Genomic DNA, 19,454 nt, shown 5'->3' with positions numbered 1-19,454 from the left:
ATAGAAACAAAAAAATTAGCTGGGCATGGTGATGCGTACCTGTAGTCTCAGCTACTCAGGAGGCTAAGGCAGGAGGATCACTTGAGCCCAGGAGTTAGTTTGAGGTTGCAGTGAGCTAGGCTGACGCCATGGCACTCTAGGAGGCCAAGGTGGGAGGATCACTTGAGGTCAGGAGTTCCAGACTAGCCTGGGCAACATAGTGAGACCCTGTCTCTACAAAATAATTTTTTTTAATTAGGCATGGTAATGTGTGCCGGTAGTCCCAGCTACTCAGGAGGCTGAAGTAGGGGGATCACTTGAACCTAGGATTTAGAGGCTACAGTGAGCTTATGATCACACCACTGCACTCTAGCCTGGATGACAGAGCAAGACCCTGTCTCTTAAAAAAAAAAACAACAGAACACTATCAATGCAGTGATTCAAAAGCTGGTTTTTCAAAAGCTTTGTGATGTGGAAAAACAAAAGAAACTAACAGTTTTTTGAACTGGACGCTTTACTAGACATGTTAGGTACATTTTCTCATTCAGTTTCTTTGACACCCCGTGAGGTAAGTATCATTATTCTTGCTTTAGAGATCTAAAATGAAGTTCAGCAATCTTAAGAAATTTGCAAAAGATATTAACTTGCTAACAACAGAGCTGGGATTCAAAACCTACTCTAATTCCAAAGTCCATGCTCTTCACAATACACTACAACTTTTTTTTTTGAGACAGTCTCATTCTCTTGCCTGGGCTACAGTGCTGTGGCATCAGCCTAGCTCACAGCAACCTCAAACTCCTGGGCTCAAGCGATCCTCCTGCCTCAGCCTCCTGGGTAGGTGGGACTACAGGCACGTGCCACCATGCCCGGCTAATTTTTTCTATTTTTAGTTGTTTTGGCTAATTTCTTTCTATTTTTAGTAGAGACAGGGTCTCGCTCTTGCTCAGGCTGGTCTCGAACTCCTGAGCTCAAGTGATCCTCCCTCCTCGGCCTCCCAGAGTGCTAGGATTACAGGCGTGAGCCACTGTGCCTGGCCTACACTACAATTTTTGATGTAGTAGTATCTTTGAAATGTAGAACTAAGAACAGAATTTTAGATGAACCCAAGAAATGATAATAGAAGAGCAAACAACACAGGAGAACTTCAAAAATCATTAACAAAAGAGATATCATATAACATACAAGTAAAGTTATCACGAACAGTAAATGAGATTAGTTAAGTGCATACCACAGTACTTGGCATATTAGAAATGCTCAGTGAATGTCCTTATCTCCCTCTTCCTGGCTCTAAGACTAGAAGTTATGCCACACAGCCTCTCTAATCACTATTATTATCTCTTAAGCAGTTTATGAAATCTAGAAGGAACAGAATTTTGACAGAAACTTTATAGTGTCTTAGGATAATAGAACTTTATTTTCCAGAAGACTTGGGGATCATTTAATTTGGTTTTAGCAATAGATACTAGATGTTTATCTTTGGATACATCTGTAAATCACTCAACATTTGAGTTCCTGCTTTGTGCTGCACTGGATGCAGTTGGGATATACAGAAAGAATGATGGCATTATCTTTGTTGTCAGGTGGACATAGTATAATTACTCATAGTGGTATGCTAGAATTGTTTGTTAAGATTTCAGGCATGTCTTAAACCATTGATGACTTACAATTGGTTATGGTGAGAGTATTTACACCACAGAAAAGCTACAAATCAGAGCTGGTTTTTAAAGTGCTGGTTGTTAAACATTTACCTGTATACCACATGCATAAGTAAATGATTATGTAGATGTAGGGCAGGTGCTAAGTCGACAGCATTAGACAGAGGTGAGTTTAATTAGGGGAATTTTCCTAAGGTTGATGAGACTGAAACTAAATTTTGAAATAGATAAGGGACGTGAATTGTCAGAGAAGATAGGAAAGGGCCAATGACAGATGATTACTCTGAAGTGTCTGTCCCACCTCTTCCAGAAGCTTTGCCTGGCTCTTCATCCCTCACTAATCTTCCCCTTCTCTAAACTCTTACAGAACTTATTATGCTCAATTATGTGCTACAGATGACATGTTATCTTTGTATTTGTTTATTATTTTATGTTTTAGTTTTGTAAATCTAAAGACAAATTTTAAGCTTGTTGAAGGAAAGGACTACATGTTAGACCAGCTTTCTCAAAGTGTGGTCTGCAGACCCCTGGGAGTCTCTAGGAGCCTTTCAGGGAGTCCAAGCAGTCAAACCTATTTTCATAATAAGACCTTATTTGTCTGGTTACTATGTTGACATTTGCACTGATAGCGCAAAAGCAATAGCAGACAAAACTGCTGACACCCTAGGTTGAATGAAAGCAGTGGCACCAACATGAGTCAGTAGTCATTGTATGCTTCACCACTACACACTCAGTTTTAAAAAAAAAAAGCCAGTCTTAATTAAGAGTGGCTTTGATAAAGCAGTAAAAATTATTAATTTTATTAAATCTTGACCCTGAAGTTCATGTCTTTTTTAATATCCTGTGTAATGAAATGGGAAGAAGACATCAGGTACTGATGTCTCAAGAAAAGCATTATGTGATTGTTTGATCTGTGAGCTCAACAGGCCTCTTTTTTTACGGAACATCATTTTTACTTAAATGAACAACTGACAAACTATGGTCATGCAGACTTGGTTACTTTGGCAGACATTTTCTCAAAAATAAACAGAGTGAGCCTGTTGCTTTAAGGAAAACAATGGACAATGTTTGTTACAAAGATAAAATTTGAGCTTTCAAGCAAAATTTTAAATTTTGGAAAACTTGTATCTGCCACCATGAGCTTGACAGTTTTTCATAATTTTTCTGATAAGATCAGTAATGATATCAGCAAGTATTTTTTAATATATTATGTAATGAAATGTATTAACATTTGGAGGATCTGCATGACTCAGTGAACTAATATTGTCCAAATGACCTGTTATAGAATCATGTATAGGTAAAAGATCCATTCAGATTGCAAGATAGACCAATTAATTTTAATATAAGTGTACAAAAAGTTTATTAATAATAGCTTCAGATTCCACATTGCAACTAACTTTTAAGGAACTACCACTTGTTGCTTTTTGGTGTAGTATCAAAGAAGACTGTCCATAATTATCTGAAAAGGCTACTAAAATACTCCTCCCTTTTCCATCTGCATATCCATGTGAGGCCAGATTGTATTCATTTACATCAACTAGAACAACATATCACAAAAGATTGAATGCAGAGGGAGATGTGAGAATTCAGCTGTCTTCAACTAAGCCAGACATTACAGAGATTTGCAAAAATGTAAAATGATTCCATTCATCTTACTAAATTATTTTGTTTTGGAAAATGTTATTTTTTATAAAATATGTTAATGTATAATTGGTTTATTATTTTTCAGTGAATTAATAAATATTTAAATTGTTCTCAGTTTTACTTTCTAATACTATAAATATCTATAGGTATAACACATGTGAATAGAATTTCTTAGAGGTGCTCAATAATTTTGAAGAATGTAAAGCGTTCCTGAGCCCCCCAAATTTAAGAACTGCAATCTTAGATAATTTTATAACCATCTTCCTTATAGTACCTAACATAGCACTGCATATTAAGCACATGCTGGTATGTTCCTTCTCATTAGACACAGAACAAATCTGAGAATAAAGCTATTAATTAAACTGAAATATCGTGCAGACCTTGGTCTACTAGGCCATACTATATCAGAAAGACCCTACTAAATCAGGAAGCTATAACCAGGATTGAAGTATATACTTTTCTTAGAAAATTCTTGGTCCTGTGGCAAGCACTTCAAGATAACCTCTCACAATATCAGCCATAGGTGTCAGTTTGGTATTTGATTCTAGCAAAGAGCAGCTACCTATTTGTTCTTTTGAGATTTTTCCTTCTCCAACCTGAATCTTATCCTTACATGCGTGGGCCACCATATCACAGTCGGAGCCTATATGGCCTCAAGACAAAGTTACATTACAGTCAGTCCCCTACAATAAAAGCCTTACTATAATAAGTCTAAGTCCTACCATATGACCCATTTATTTCAACCAATATTTAATAAAATAAAACCATTTGGATAGCCTCTTGGAGTCCCTTTGTAACAGGATTTGAGATAGTATATAAAATCCTAACTGGATGACTCAACCATTGTTCAAATGATATTTAACTAATAGCTCCATCCATAAAGTTATTTGAAATTTCTCCTTAGAGCTCTTCCCCCTTCTCCTTGATGTTGAGGCTACTCACAATAAGGCTCACTGTTTCTTTCCCTGAAGGAGTGCTCAGATTGCTGACCTACAGCAGAAGCTGCTAGATGCAGAAAGTGAAGACAGGCCAAAACAACGGTGGGAGAATATTGCTACCATTCTGGAAGCCAAGTGTGCCCTGAAATATTTAATTGGAGAGGTAAACATCATTCTTCCTACCAGCAATTAGGAGTCCGGTTGCATAGGTCGAAATAAGATGTTAACCTTGGAATACTGTCATAGTGTTATTGCCACTTTTCGTGGTAGAAACCCCAATGACACTAACATTAGAGAATTTAGTGAGTAAAGGTTCATGTAAGCAACTACAGGCCAGTCACTTACAAAAATATAATATGACTCACAAATAGATACCCATCCTGCCTGGCATATAGCAGCACTCAATAAATGTTAGCTGTTGTTATTAGGAAAAAACCAGGATGCCATAGTGGGTCACTGGCTAAACATAAACTATTATGTTATACTACTTTCTAAAACATCTATGAGATGTATATTCAAAAAGTTTAAGATACAATCGAGAAAAGGGAAAACCTAAGCATCTTTTTTTTTTTTTTTTTTTTTTTTTGAGACAGAGTCTCACTTTGTTGCCCAGGCTAGAGTGAGTGCCGTGGCGTCAGCCTAGCTCACAGCAACCTCAAACTCCTGGGCTTAAGCGATCCTACTGCCTCAGCCTCCCGAGTAGCTGGGACTACAGGCATGTGCCACCATGCCCGGCTAATTTTTTTTCTATATATATTTTTAGTTGGCCAGATAATTTCTTTCTATTTTTAGTAGAGACGGGGTCTCGCTCTTGCTCAGGCTGGTCTTGAACTCCTGACCTCGAGCGATCCACCTGCCTCGGCCTCCCAGAGTGCTAGGATTACAGGCGTGAGCCACCACACCCATCCCCTAAGCATCTTTTGACATAAAAACTCATTTTAAGGCTGGGCACAATGGCTCATTCCTGTTATCCTAGCACTTTGGGAGGCCAAGGCAGGAGGATTGCTTGAGGCCAGGAATTTGAGACCAGTCTGAGCAAGAGTGACACCCCATCTCTACCAAAAAAAAAAAGAAAGAAAAAAATTAGCTGGGTGTGGAGCACATGCCTGTAGTCCCAGCTACTTGGAAGGCTGAGATAGGAGGATCACTTGAGCCCAGGAGGTTGAGGTTGCAGTGAGCTATGATGATGCCACCTCACTCTACCCCAGGCGAGAGAATAAGACCATGTCTCAAAAAAAAAAAAAAAGATTCGTTTTAAGGTAAAGCCATCTTCACTGACCTTAAAATAATACGTCATCTTATATTGTCACAAGAGGAATGAAAGTCGATCACCTCTGGCAATTGAGGAATTTTCACTTAAGACAAACATACAAACTCCAGATCCACAAGTTTGAACAATGTTACCCTTTGTATATATTTGTGTTGGGTTAGCAGATTTGTTCCACTAAGGAAATTCTGATTAGTTTTGTGAACACTGGTATTTACAATATTCACCATTTGGGCCAGTAGTGAAGGTAAAATTAGGCCAGCATAGGATATCAATGTAGCCTGAAAAGCCAGATCTGCATTCTCAGCTAATGTGTCTACGAGTTCTGACATGTGAATACAGACATTCTGAAATGGGACATAATTGGCCATAAGGGTGTGTCCTGTGGATTTCTCTTTAAAATTAAGGAAGAATTTCTTAAATATCAGAATTTGGAGTTGTCAGATACTGTTTGTGTTAGGTTTATTCTTGCCTTGAGGCAGAGCAAGAAATAAAATGACCTTAGCAGTGGCTTCTTGCCCCAAGATATGTATCTCAGCAGAAATAAGGACTCTTGGCCTGGGAATTGAACAGTAGTGTTGTTACTATTCAATGTTAGAATCTATATGACATGAAAAAATATGAATGAACTTAGACATGGAGGAACTTGTCTCAGACCATTTCAAGAAAGCTAACATTTTCCTACCTAATGAATGGGGGATGGGGAAAATTGTCATTTTCCAAATAAACTGATCTTCTTTTATCCCTTCTAGCTGGTCTCCTCCAAAATACAGGTCAGTGAGCTTGAAAGCAGCCTGAAACAGAGCAAGGCCACCTGTGCTGACATGCAGAAGATGCTGTTTGAGGAACGAAATCATTTTGCTGAGATGGAGACAGAGTTACAAGCTGAGCTGGTCAGAGTGGAGCAACAGCACCAAGAGAAGGTAAACTCTAGCAAGCCAAGAAGCTTTACAGAGAAACTAGCATTGTCTTTTGTTGTTAGTTAAAAAATGTAGTGGGGGTATGAAGTTTCCTTCAAAAGGCCATGTGGTCTTTTCCAAATTTTCCAAATATGAAGAAACCTGAAAGAGACAAGTGACTTGTCTGAGTTTACACACACCAGTGACAATCTCTGTTAGCCTCCAAATTGAATACTAACGTTAACATGCTGAGAAACATCAGTGCTATGCTTATTCCTTCAAGCTATGAAAGCAAAAGATAACAGTTTTACTTCTAAATCACAAAAGTCACCTGGATCACTGCTTGAACTAAGTCAAAATTCTTTTTCTCCTTGTTCTTTGATACTGCCCACTGGGTTGTGTCTTTCTCTAGGTGCTGTACCTCCTCAGCCAACTGCAACAAAGCCAAATGGTAGAGAAGCAGCTAGAGGAGTCAGTCAGCGAAAAGGAACAGCAGCTGTTGAACACACTGAAGTGTCAGGTTTGATAACAAGGGAGAGGTCCCCAGAGATGGGTTTCATAGGCTTGAGAATCTGGTCTCATTTAGATCATTGTACTTGTGGCAAAGAGTAATTAAGTGCTTAAAAAAAAAGTTTGTAATGTTAGCCTCTACTGTCTTTTGTCCCTATTTAGTCAGGTTAGTGGCACTTAGAGTATAGCCACATGTAGGAATAACCTCAATTTTGGTACCAAAACAACAGTAAATACTCCATACCAGACTTTGAGGCCTCATGGTTCTTTTCCTCAACCTTGAGCCTCTGAAGAGTTAAAGAAGTGAAATCATCCAGTAGTTACTTAGCATCCTAGGGGCATTCAGCTGTATCTTTCTTTTCTTTTTTTTAAGGCAAGCATGAAAATGAGGTTTATTGAGGAGAGCAAGATAGGATTATAGAGCAAGAGCAAGATACAGGTTTACAGAGTGAGGTACAAACACCACAGATGACGACTGGACCCATTGTTGCAGGAAAAAGAGAGAGAGAACAAAAAGTCCAACTCTGTCTTTCTGAGCTTGTTCTTCTGAGCTGAGATCTGACATGTTTGTGAAATGCCTGGGGTCTAAAATCCTTTCAGAGGCTGGGAACACCACACCCTTTAGTAACATGTTGGAGCACTATTATAGTCCAAGTTAGAATCTTTTTCCTGACCCACCAGTTTCCTTGGCACCTCCCATCTAAGACATAACCAAGCTAGTTAAGGTTATATACATGAATCTGGTTGTCTTAAGTGCCAGGAAGTTTAATCAAGTTCATTACAGTGGCAAATAAACTGCCTAGTCTATGCTGAGAAGGGTGAACAGAAGCATCTACAGACTTCAAGGAAACAGAACTAATTTTCTGTGGGTTTCTTAATCAGCATCCTGAGGTGAAAGGGGATATGAAGCTAGAGAATGGAAAAGAATAAGAAAGGCCTTTAAGACAGAGCCTGTGGTCCCTACAAGTGTGGTCAGAGCTTCTGGGGAGCGTTGGAATAGAAGTGGCATTCAGGGTACCTAGGAACTGGGAATCAGACATCTTTCTGGGTGCCAATGCCTGCTGTGCAAAAACCATCTGCTGCCAGCAACTTGGCAGCAGTATGTTTTCATCTATGTGAGTTGTTTGGTAACCCACATGTAATGCCCAAAATAACCCCACATATCACTGCACTATCTGGAAATAGGATGAAGAACTTGGAAAGATGCGAGAAGTGTGTGAGCAAAATCAGCAGCTTCTCCGACAGAATGAAATCATCAGACAGGTAATACAGTTTCCCATTCACTTGATAAGCCCTGGAGGCCCTGTTGCTACTGAGGCTAGCTCTTGGGAGCAACCCTCAGTATGGTGACTTGGCTCTATTTTAACGAGGTCTACATTGAGTTTACACGTGATATAGTTGTATACATTTCAAAGTGGTATAAACACAAGTTTTAAAATTTTCCCTTTTCTGAATCTATTATTATTGATGTTGGAAAGTGGGATCCCTTCAACCTACTCTACTGTAACCCTGCCTCACTTTACTGTGGTTTAAAATTGAACTAGCTTAGGTCTGGAATCTTTGTGTTTTAGCCATGAACACTCCCAGAAGCTGCTCTGCGTTTATACACTTTGTCTTTTTTTTTTTTTTCAAATAGAAACTGACCCTCCTCCAAGTAGCCAGCAGACAGAAACATCTTCCTAAGGATACCCTTGTATCTCCAGACTCTTCTTTTGAATATATCCCACCTAAGGTAAAATGCTCAGTGCCTGTGATACCTTTGCATAGCCCAGGTTTGGGGTGAGTGTGCTAAAATCACCTTTTATGAGAGATTGAAAGTTAAAATCCCAAATTCTAGCATCTCAATTTTCCCTGGAGTCCTAGATAAAACTACAATACAATCCTAAGGAAAATAGGCATTCTCCCTCCTCAGAAGGCTGACTTTTGGCCACACACAGACATTATCTAATGCAGCTGAGGAGGAGGAGGAACAGGAGAAAAGAACAATAATGTTCAGCTGTCCATCCAAAGATACTTATCTCATCCTATCATGAGTTCGCCCTTCCTCCCTCAGATTGGTCAGCCTTCAGTTTCTGTCCCTTCAAAGACTCCGTGAAACCAAAGGCTAAAGCAGGTTTTCTTCTGATTGGTAAAGCCAAGTGGGGTATATTTGAGGGAGTCTGAAATCTCTGCTCTGAGAATATAGCTGGCAATGGCTACTGGGAAGATATTATGCATATGTATTTTTTTAAATTTTTATTAAATAAATGTTCCAAACTTTTTTTTTTAAGCCAAAACCTTCTCGTGTTAAAGAAAAGTTCCTGGAGCAAACCATGGACATCGAGGATCTAAAATATTATTCAGAGCAGTCTGTGAATGAGCATGAGGATGGTGATGGTGACAGTGATGATGGGGACGATGAGGAATGGAAGCCAACAAAATTAGTTAAGATGTCCAGGAAGAACGTCCAAGGGGTAGGAGCTAGCTCTTCAACTCTGTCAGAAGTTCTAATTATTAATATTCACTGCCGCTGGGATGGCTTTCTGAATCTAGGAATGTGCTGGCCCCATATCCTTTGGATTCCATTCAAAGGACACTTTGGATCCCATTCAAAGACTCCACTAAGGGGTAACTGGTTGGGCCAGCTCTGTGTAGAACCTGGGACTAGTATAGAGGGCTGCCTGAGTGTACAAGTTGGCTCTTTTCATGTTTTCAGGTTCTTACCAGTCTGAATAGGCAGTGTATCATACAATTTCATTGAGGCTGATTCCAAAGTGACCATAATAGTTCTTCATATTTTTATAGCACTTTACAGTTGACAAACCATTCTCATACATTATATCTTTTAATCATCACAAAAAAATCCAGTGAGGTATTATTATTTGCATTTTACAGATGGGCTTCAAACCCATAGGAGGAAAACAACCTTGTCATAAAATGAAGTGACAGTCAGGACTTGAAACCAAATATTCTGACTCCAAGTGCAGTTTGTTTCTAGCACACCATGGTCATGTCAGTAAAAACTGCAGACCCAAAGCTAAGTGGGTACTCTATCTTCCTTGCCTACTGAAGTGATTTTGCTCGCTAGGCTAAGGGGCAAAGAGAATTACAGGAAAAGCTAATAAATAAGATCAAACACATCAAGTTAAGGCTAGTTAGGAACAATCTGATTTAGGCATGCTTTGTTTACTTACACAATGATAGTCCTACATAATTATCAAATCTAAATGTTTTACATTGAAACATTAACTTCCCAGACACTATGGTTCACCACCACTACCCGAACTATGCCCTGTAGCCACATTCCACTTAAAGAAAACAGTTCACAAATTACCTTAGCTGCTTTCCTAGCAAGTTTCTTTATTTGATTAGCTAATAGTTTACCATATGGGGAACTAAACCGTGTAAAGCCACACCACCAGAGCAAAGCCAATCAAAAGGTATAGACAGCCATGGTGGTCAATCAGAGTCATCAGGAATGCAATATATCATGTGCTCAGAGTTGAACTAAGACCTCATCTTTAGCCTCAGAGAGTTTATAATCTAATGGGAAAACAAGGCAAAGAAATAGAAGCATACCATAGAACCTCAGCATATTCATCAATTTTTTTGTTTAGAGACAGGGTCTCTCTCTGTTGCCCAGGCTGGAATGCAGTGGTGCAATCATAGTTTACTGTAAACTCAAACCCCTGGGCTCAAAGCATCCTCCTGCCTCAGCCTCCCAAATAGCTGGGACTACAGGCCATGCCACTATAACCAGCTAATTTTTGTTTGTTTTTTGTAAAGACATGGTCTTGCTATGTTGCCCAGGCTGGTCTTGAACTCCTGGCTTCAAGTGATCCTCTCACCTCAGTCTCCCAAAGTGCTGGAATTATAGGCATGAGCCACTATGGCTGGCAAGGACTTAGGGGTTTTTAAGAGTGACTATAAAGCCAAACCAAGGAGGTATAGTTTAGGAAGATGCCATGAAAGAAGTGAGGATTGCTACATTATAAGATGAAAAGGGAAATAAAGTTTGGGAAGCAACTGGGAGAACATTTTTGGCACAATGAATAGCATATTGCAAAGACTTGAAGATGGTAAAGGAACAGAGGGTTTGGACACTTGGAGAAAATAGGGCAGAACGTGTCTGTCTTTCATTTGCTCGACAAGCATTTATGGATGCCCTACTGTGGTTGAAGTGGAGAGCATAAGCTGAATGTAGATTAAAAGGTCAGTTAAGTATTAATAATAGGAGGAAGAGTTGAGAAGTACACACAGAAACAAATGGCAGAGGGCCTAAAACCTCTGGAAAGGAGTTTCCAAATGTGAAGCAAATGAGTATACTTGTCCTCAAGGAAAGCTTGATGTATTATAGCAGTGTTGCTCTAAGCTTAAAAGGGAAATATGAAAGTATAGAAAATATTGCAAGTAAATAATATTTGCTATCAATGATAAATCTTATTTGTAAAGCAATGAGAGATGATTCTTTTTTAGGCTTTTCCCCCAATTTTATAATTTGGGAGATGAATATAACTATATTTTAAGGTGAGCAAGTTGGCCTAAAATCTACTTTCTCCCTTTTGGCAACCTCAAAGTACATGGATGTTTTGACTGCTTGTAGACACATTACCTATAGACCTTGATGCTTTGCATGAAGGCCATCTTTATTATTATTGCTTGAACCCAGTTGCAGGCTGGTATTATTACTAGGCAACTAAAAAGGAGATTGCAGCAATTGCTAAAATGGTGACTTGTCCAGAGTTAATGGCTTCCTCACTCAGCCACATATCCTGTATGTACTAAGGAGATTCTGAGGTGTAGGTCATGTGCTATAGTAGAAAAAGTAATAACTTAGATGGCAGATAGACATGGGTTCTAGTCTTGAGTTTGCCACTGATTTATTGGGTGACCTTGAGCAAGTCACTTAATCTCCCTGGGCCTCAGATTCCTTAGCTATGCAACAAAGGGACTAGATTAGAATAGATGACATATAAAGTCCCTTCAAGGGCTAATACCTTGAGTCAAAGTAATAGTCAAAGTTGTATAAATGGTTGGCTAGCACTTGTGTTGATAAAAAAAGAGAAAAAAAAAGAAAAAAGGTTTTAATAATACTACCTTTATATGCTGTTATGCGGTATCTGAGAAGTTATAAGGAATACATGCAAAAGCACCTTGTGAAGGATAAAATGTCATATAAGTATTATTATTAAAGCACTGTAAAAATTTTACAAATATTCTCATCTGTCACCTTTGGCAGAAAAAAAGGCAGCAGGTATTCTTGTCTCTACCTTACTCTTTATGTTAAAATTTTGACCAGATCTTATCCTTCTGAGATACAGGGTAACACTATAGTCAGTGCTAGGAGAATTATAGACTCTAGACCAGTAGTTCTCAACCCTAACCACACATTGGAATCCCCAAGAGAGCTTTTAAACATGGAGCCTGGGACCCCACCCCCAGATGTTCTAATTTAATTGGTCTGAGGTAGGACCTGGCCTTTTTGAAAAGCTCCCCAGAGATTTCTTATGTGCACCCAGGATTGGGAACCACTGGCTTAAGGGAACCCCAAGAGGTCTTTTGGCTCTATTTTGCACTCTTTATAAAGAATCCCTCTATGACTTCTCAACTATGGTGCTGAGATGTGCTGGTGGGTTGCCAGTAGTTGTGATATACACCACACACACACACATACATGCATATTTGCAGTTATGTCTGTGGTAAAGTCACACTTCCGTTCTGACATTCTGATCTGCTTCCTGGCGTGACAGAGAATAGGATAAAGTTACAGCTCAGGCACGTGGCATGTGACTACCTCTGTCATGTGTGTCATGACTATTATATAATACCACTACTAGGTGTTTATCTAGCCTCTGCTTGCTTGAAGACTTCTAGTAGGGGGAAGCTTGCAGTCTCATGGGGCAGCCCAATGTATTCCACTAATTGTCAAAAAGTCCCTTATTTAGCTGAAATGTGCTGTCCTATAAATCATCCTAATGGGTCTTGGCTATGTAAAAGTCTAATCATTTCTCTTTATGACAGCCCTTCAGATACTGCTCTCATGATAGTATCCCTTTGGATAAAATTGAGAAACATGGACGGGGTAACAGAGCATGTTTGAAGCATTTAGATGAATTTGTAAATGGCCAAAGGACCATACCCAGGCTATAGCAATCAATGGATCAGTGTCATCCCAGTGAGGTATCCCTAGGACATGTTACAGAACTCTGTCCTTTGCCCTGACTTAATCAAAGCAGCAAAGGTTTTTTGTTATGATAATGTCTAGTGCTGGCAAGGGTGACTTAGATGGGCATTCCTGTGTATTGCTATTAGGAATGTAAATTGGTATACCTTTCTGGAAGGCAACTTGAAATGTATATCAATAGCCTTTAAAATGGTCCTATCCTTTGACTCAGTAATTATATGCATAGGAATTTATACTAAGGAAATAGTCATTGGTATGTAAATAGATTTATTCATTCAACAAATCTTTTCTGAGCACCTGTGTGCCAGGCACTATTTCTAGGTGCTGAGAATACAATAAACAAGACAGGTGAGACCCTTGCCCTCATGAAACTGACATTCTTGTGAAAGGAGATACACAATAACCAGAAGAAACAAATAAAATAATTTTAGATGGTGAGAAGAGAAAAAGAAAAGAAAATATATAGTGAAGTCATAGAGAATGATGGGGTGGGAAAAGAGCACTTTAGAAGAGTGCTTGGGAGAGGCCTCAGAGAGGAGGAGATATCTAAGCTGAGATCTGAACAAAGTGAAGAGCAAGTCAGGAAAAGAATCAGAGGAAGAACATTTCAGGAAAGGGGAACAGCAAATGCAAAGACCTCAAGGCAAGAATGAGCTCAGTGTCTCAAGGAACAGCTAAAAAGGCCAGTGTGGCTAGAGTGTATTAAGAAGTAGGAGAGTATAGCACAAGGTAAAGTCAGAGGGGTAGTAAGGGGCCAGATTGTGGAGGGTCTTGTCAACCATAGTATGCTTTAGATTATATTTATGTAGAAGGATATTTACTGCAAGATGAATTATAACAGTGAACAATTTCTTTCAAACAATCTTAATTGTTAACATTAGAGGACTGGTTAAATAAATTGACATATCCACATATGAAATATACGCGACTATTAAAAATCATGTTTTTGATTTTTCAGATTTTATAAAGTGATATATATTATTCTTATAAATAAAAAAAAGATGTTATCATGGTTTCTTTTACCTTCACAACTACAGAACAAAGGTGATGGTTCTCATATGGAAAAGACTTAAGGGCTTGAATTTGACTGTAAACTCAGTATGAATCCACAAAGATGTGACAAGAAAAAAAAAGCAACTGTCATTTTAGGCCTCATTAATAGGACTAATAACAAGGGAAGGTCTATAACAAGGGAAATGGTTGTCACAATCCACTTGACGATGGTCACACCACATTTAGAAAGTTGTACTCATTTCCGCATCTCACAATTAAAGATGAACTTTGACAAATTGGTATATAGTTGAGGTGGCGAGGATACTTGGGAACCATGTCATATGGCGAATCACTGAAGGAACTATATTTATCTTTGAGAGGATTTGGACAGAGAAGGATTGGGGAGTAAACATTATACTCAGGGTTTTGAATGACTGTGCTATAAAAGTGGGGTTAAACTGATTCCATGTCATTCCAGATGGCAGAATTGAGTCCTGTGGTTAGAAGTTATGTAGAAACTATTATCATCTCAGGATAAATAGAGCTTCGGATAATTAGACCAGGGATGTTAGAAAGGGGCTTTGTACATTAAACTAGGCTTTAGGTGGCCACTGAGGTCTCTAATGACTTTAACTCTTTAACCTGTAAGCTCTGCCACCTCTATCTTTTTCAAGCCAAACTATCCCACTTTTTTCCATCATTTCTCTTTTAGCGTTGTTTCATATAATTCTGGTCACCTACCACTTTTTTGTTTAATGTCCTCTTTATTAGACACACATACACACTGAACTGAATGTATACACAAGAAAACATGCTTATTGATTAAATGAGTTTAATACATGGAAAGTCCTTATAACAGTGCCTGGCACACCTTAATGTTAGCTATCACTGTTACAGCCTTGTTTATAAAAGTGAAAAATGGAACTATCAGCAGAATGGATAAATTGTGGCAAGTTTATAGAGTGAAAATGAATGAAACTGGAGCTACATATATCAACATGTAATAAGATGCCATTTCTATAAAGTTTAAAAGCATATAAGACAATTCTCTATTTTTTTTTTTTTACAAAAACTCATATATGGTAAAAGACATGCATAGGAATGATAAACACCTAATTCAGGAGATTATTTATCCCTGGAAAGGAGGGAGGAAAATGGGATCAGGAAAGAGTACACAGGAGACCTCAATTATATGTGCATTTTACTTATTAAGGGAAGTGGTGGGGACATGAGTGGGTTTTATTATTATTATTATTCTCTATGCTTTTGTATGCATGGAAAAAATTATGGTGCCCTAAGATAGGATGCATTATTTCACATGGGGTCCAACTAAGCCAGGGTATGGTGAAATGATTGCTCCCCATATTTTCTGAACTCCAAATTTCTGCCTGACTGCATTTGCTTTTGGACAGCGATTTAACACTATTGACTGACAGAACTTGCTCACACCTCAAATCCCTAGGCCCTTTTTGCACAAATTACTTTTAAACTAGATCACCCCCCATATTGTATTTATATGGCTGATTTGGGGGAAACCTAAATACCTAAAAACCAATATCCCTGTTGTATCCTTTCTTTCTACTTTTAGCCCATAAGTCCAGCCTGTCAAAATATTTTTGAATTGTGATTCTGTTATCTTAATCATCCTTCTAGTTTTGTGTCATTGTTAAAGCTGATAAAAATGCCTACCTTGTAGACTGGTTATGAGACTCAAATGAGATTTTGTATTTTATATATATGAAAGTACTCTAAAAACTATACAGTGCCATGAAATGTAAATGATTTTGTTTCATATCATCAGTGATTTATTAAAATGTACTGAGGACAAAGCAGGAAAAATGTTGAAATGTGAGTTGGATGAAAGTACAGTTAGGTAGATCTAAAGATATCAAGTAACTATACTCAGTCCTTAAATATACCTAAGTATACTACCATCCAGTTCACAGTTCTTCTCTTTGCCCATAAAATTGTCCTAAGAGTCTTTGTCAGTTGCCTTGCATTGTTATGGTATCCCTCCGACTCTGTCCTTCAAGTATACTATCCAAAAAAGAAAATAGATTCTGGCAAGACTTGTTCTATGGTAAACCTATGGTGGTTCTTGGTGATCATTGATCCACTAAAGAAGAGAGAACTGAGGAGACTGAAGCTTGGTAAAGATGATGGTACTTTCCATGTTTTCTAGAAAGGCTTTTAAGGGAACTCACAAGGGAAGAGACTTTAAACTAGTCGTCTAACCCTTTCAGTAATATGTCTTTCTGCATATCTGTTTTGCAGTGCTCCTGCAAGGGCTGGTGTGGGAACAAGCAGTGTGGGTGCAGGAAGCAAAAGTCAGACTGTGGCGTGGACTGCAGCTGTGACCTCACAAAGTGTCGGAACCGCCAGCAAGGCAAGGTAGGTTTCGTGCTGTTTCCTCTCACCATCCCTTCAAACCTCCCACTAGTTTCTGCCCCTTTTTTCTGCCTTCCATCCTGAAACATGGAGTCTCCTGTACAACTCTTCCTACCCTTCTCCTTCCCTCTGCACCCAGAAAAAGAGACATTTCACTTCTCAATCCTTCTTCCTTACTGCTAGCCTGTCTACATGCCCCCTTCAGAAACCATAGCTTTTCCCAGGAGATTCCCAGGTATACAGCTCCCCACCCCCAGCCTTGGCTGTAAAGTTTCTATATAATTTCTGAGGTAGAGCAAGAAACAAGAAAACAGGCATTTACAGGCATATAGACATACAGGATCAAAGCAGTCCAAAGGCTTAGCTGGAACTGTAAGAGCCACGTGCTGAGGTGGCAGCTTCCAAGAAGGAAGTTAATCCTTCTGACATCTTGAGACATTAGTTACTTAGAACCTCTCCATGGGAGCCAGCTATTCTATGGCTCTAGGAAAAGACCCACAGGAACCAGTCCTTTCTAATAGTCACTGTTGTGAATCAAGTTAACATAGCAGTCCTAACATTGCTCCCAGGAATAGCCAACTCAGGGAAACAAAATGTGTCCTTAGAAGAGCAGAACCAAGCAGGTCAGATCCCTGTACTTGCCTTATACCTACCTGTGCCCGTGGCAAAACATGCACTACAGTTCTGAATGTGATATACAGTAATTCTAGCAAGGGCAGCCTGATGATCATTCATCATGCATTTCTTGAACATCTGCCTGTGAACAGTTTTTCCTTACAGCTTCTATTAAAAAGATTTCTAAGATAGTAGGCATCAGAGGACTAAAGTGGCAAGCTAGAAGTCAGGCTAAGAACGGTAGATGTAGCAGGGACCTTAAGGATTCTCTATTTCCAAGGTGTTTCAATTTGGGTTCTAGAGTCATGTAAGAGCTCCATGAAAGTGCCTCCTGGCAGAGGGGTGTGGCCTGAGGGTGTTCAACCCCACTTCAACCAAAGCAACTTGCTTTTTACTTGTTTACACATTGGGATTCCTCTTAGGATTTCAATTGTTAAAACCACTTATCTAGTCCAATACTTCCATTTTACAGAGATGTAAACTAAGACCCAGAGATAAGCTTAAGCAACTCACCTTATATTACACAGCTGGTCATGACAACTAAGATTAGGCCTCAGGCTTCCTGATGCTTAATCCAGCTCTGTTTCCATGACAACAGGCTATAATTCTAATCCAAGCTCTACTGCAGAGTCACCTTGTTACCTGAACAACTTCTGTTTCTCAGACTCAGTTTCCTTATCTGAAAGGAATAATAATACAGGTAAATACCCTATAGGGGTGCTAAAAAGTATATTGCATATTGTAGAGATGAGAAGTTTAATCAAAGAAATGACCAAGGTTTGGCCTTGTTTTAAACCTTGCTTCATGAGATGTCTTATACTGCTGTCCTACCTGGTCCTGTGCCTTCAGAGGCTGCCTCCAAGCAGGGCCTCCCTAAGGCTTGCTTAGACTGACTGACTAATCAGATACTCAGAGCTGTTACCTCACTGGTCAAAGGGGAGCAGACTTATTTTGTAACCCTGGGAGCCAAATTTATAATATACCTGTCTGCTTGATTTTTAGGATAGCTTGGTCACTACTGAGCGGACCCAGGATTCCGAAGCCTCCTTCAAACTGGAGGATCCCACAGAAGTGACCCCAGGATTGAGCTTCTTCAAACCCGTCTGTACCACTCCCAACAGCAAGGTAGGCAGGTATTGGAAAACTTTGTTAGCGTCCTTCTCTGCATTAGCTATGACAGAGACCAGTTGGAAAAAGGCATTTGGGGTAAAAGTGTAATCCACTTGCTGGGAACTGGGAATCGGGCACAGACTAGAGTTTATTTTTTTCATAGAGCAATCTTAGGGGACATCTCATACTACTGAGAGTATGTCAGGCATTTCCAGTGGTTTGGTTGGGCTGAGCTTCTGTCCCTTTCCAAGGTCTATTGATACCTGTCTCTGTCCTCCCTAGATCCTGAAAAAGATATGTGATGTGGACCAGGTGCTGCTAAAGAAGAGTGCCCCAGTTCCCTCCTTTGACCTCCCTGAGTTGAACCACGTAGCAACAGAATCCCAAGAAAATAAGGCTCCAGGGAAAAAAAAGAAACGAGCTCTGGCCAGCAATACCAGCTTCTTCTCTGGCTGCTCCCCTATCGAAGAAGAGGCCCACTGAAGTTGGAGTCATCATCTCTACCCCTAGTCTGGCTTGGAAGATGCTTTCAGGTTGCAGCCAGAAGGTGTTTAATGACTTCTCTGGATTTCAGGTTTCTTGCTGTTGAAAAAGGGACAGAGAGTTATGGAAAGGAAGGTAACCTTTGTTGGACATTGGCCCTCAGTCTCCAGCCCCAGACTACTACTCTCTCTTCTCCAGAAGTGTGTGGTGTGCTAAGCCACCTACTGAAGAGAGAACAACTGACCTTCCTAATGACTCATCAGAAACCAGTCCCCAGTACAATCTAGCTCTTATTTGTGAGTAGTTAAGGCTGTCTCTTGATGGGGATGAGGCCAAGGCTTTCTTATCTCTGGGTTGTCTCTGATTAATGGAGGAGCCTGGTCTAGGATGGAGGCCTGGCTCATCTCTTTCACCCCACCTCAGAAATGGGGTTGGGATCTTTCCTGCCCTGACCCTCTTTGTATCTTAAGTGTTCTAATAGTAAATTCAATTGTCTGCCATGTTACTGAAGTAAATGAATTATTTTTAAATGTTAAAGTAAATAAATAAACCTTAGCCCATCTACCGTTCGGGAAGATCCTGCTGTGCTGGAGCGAGAAATAAAATTTCAATCTTCATTCCTCAGCCCCTGGGAAAGATATTAAGGAGATTCATTGCAAGTACCTGAGCATCCCTCGCTTCTTGTGGCTTCCCTCTTTCCAAGAGTATAGTCTGGAACATGATGTTGGGTCTTTATGTGGCTTTGCTACCCTAGGAAATTGGAAAAATGTTAGTAAGGCCAGCGGCCTGACACTGTAGAACTTGCCTAGC

At 39.6% G+C, this 19,454-nt stretch overlaps 1 protein-coding gene across 5 annotated transcripts in view; it reads left to right on the top strand.

Moving 5' to 3' along the window:
- The window catches only part of KIF4A (kinesin family member 4A), a 119,338-nt gene extending 100,130 nt beyond the window's left edge, over positions 1 to 19,208 (top strand). For all 5 annotated transcript variants that reach the window (XM_045538689.1, XM_045538690.1, XM_045538692.1 and 2 more), the window contains 9 exons: positions 4,250 to 4,379; positions 6,236 to 6,406; positions 6,795 to 6,902; positions 8,078 to 8,155; positions 8,529 to 8,624; positions 9,163 to 9,345; positions 16,323 to 16,439; positions 18,054 to 18,176; positions 18,444 to 19,208. In XM_045538689.1, the coding sequence (XP_045394645.1) occupies positions 4,250 to 4,379; positions 6,236 to 6,406; positions 6,795 to 6,902; positions 8,078 to 8,155; positions 8,529 to 8,624; positions 9,163 to 9,345; positions 16,323 to 16,439; positions 18,054 to 18,176; positions 18,444 to 18,644 (1,207 nt within the window). In that variant the 3' untranslated portion in view covers positions 18,645 to 19,208. The remainder of the gene's footprint in view (positions 1 to 4,249; positions 4,380 to 6,235; positions 6,407 to 6,794; positions 6,903 to 8,077; positions 8,156 to 8,528; positions 8,625 to 9,162; positions 9,346 to 16,322; positions 16,440 to 18,053; positions 18,177 to 18,443) is intronic.
- Positions 19,209 to 19,454: the final 246 nt, after the last annotated feature.

This window comes from Lemur catta, chromosome X (genome assembly GCF_020740605.2).
Source record: "Lemur catta isolate mLemCat1 chromosome X, mLemCat1.pri, whole genome shotgun sequence".
In the NCBI taxonomy this organism is placed as follows: domain Eukaryota; kingdom Metazoa; phylum Chordata; class Mammalia; order Primates; family Lemuridae; genus Lemur; species Lemur catta.
The sequence above is the reverse complement of the archived record's forward strand: the minus strand, read 5'-3'. Positions and strand labels throughout refer to the sequence as shown.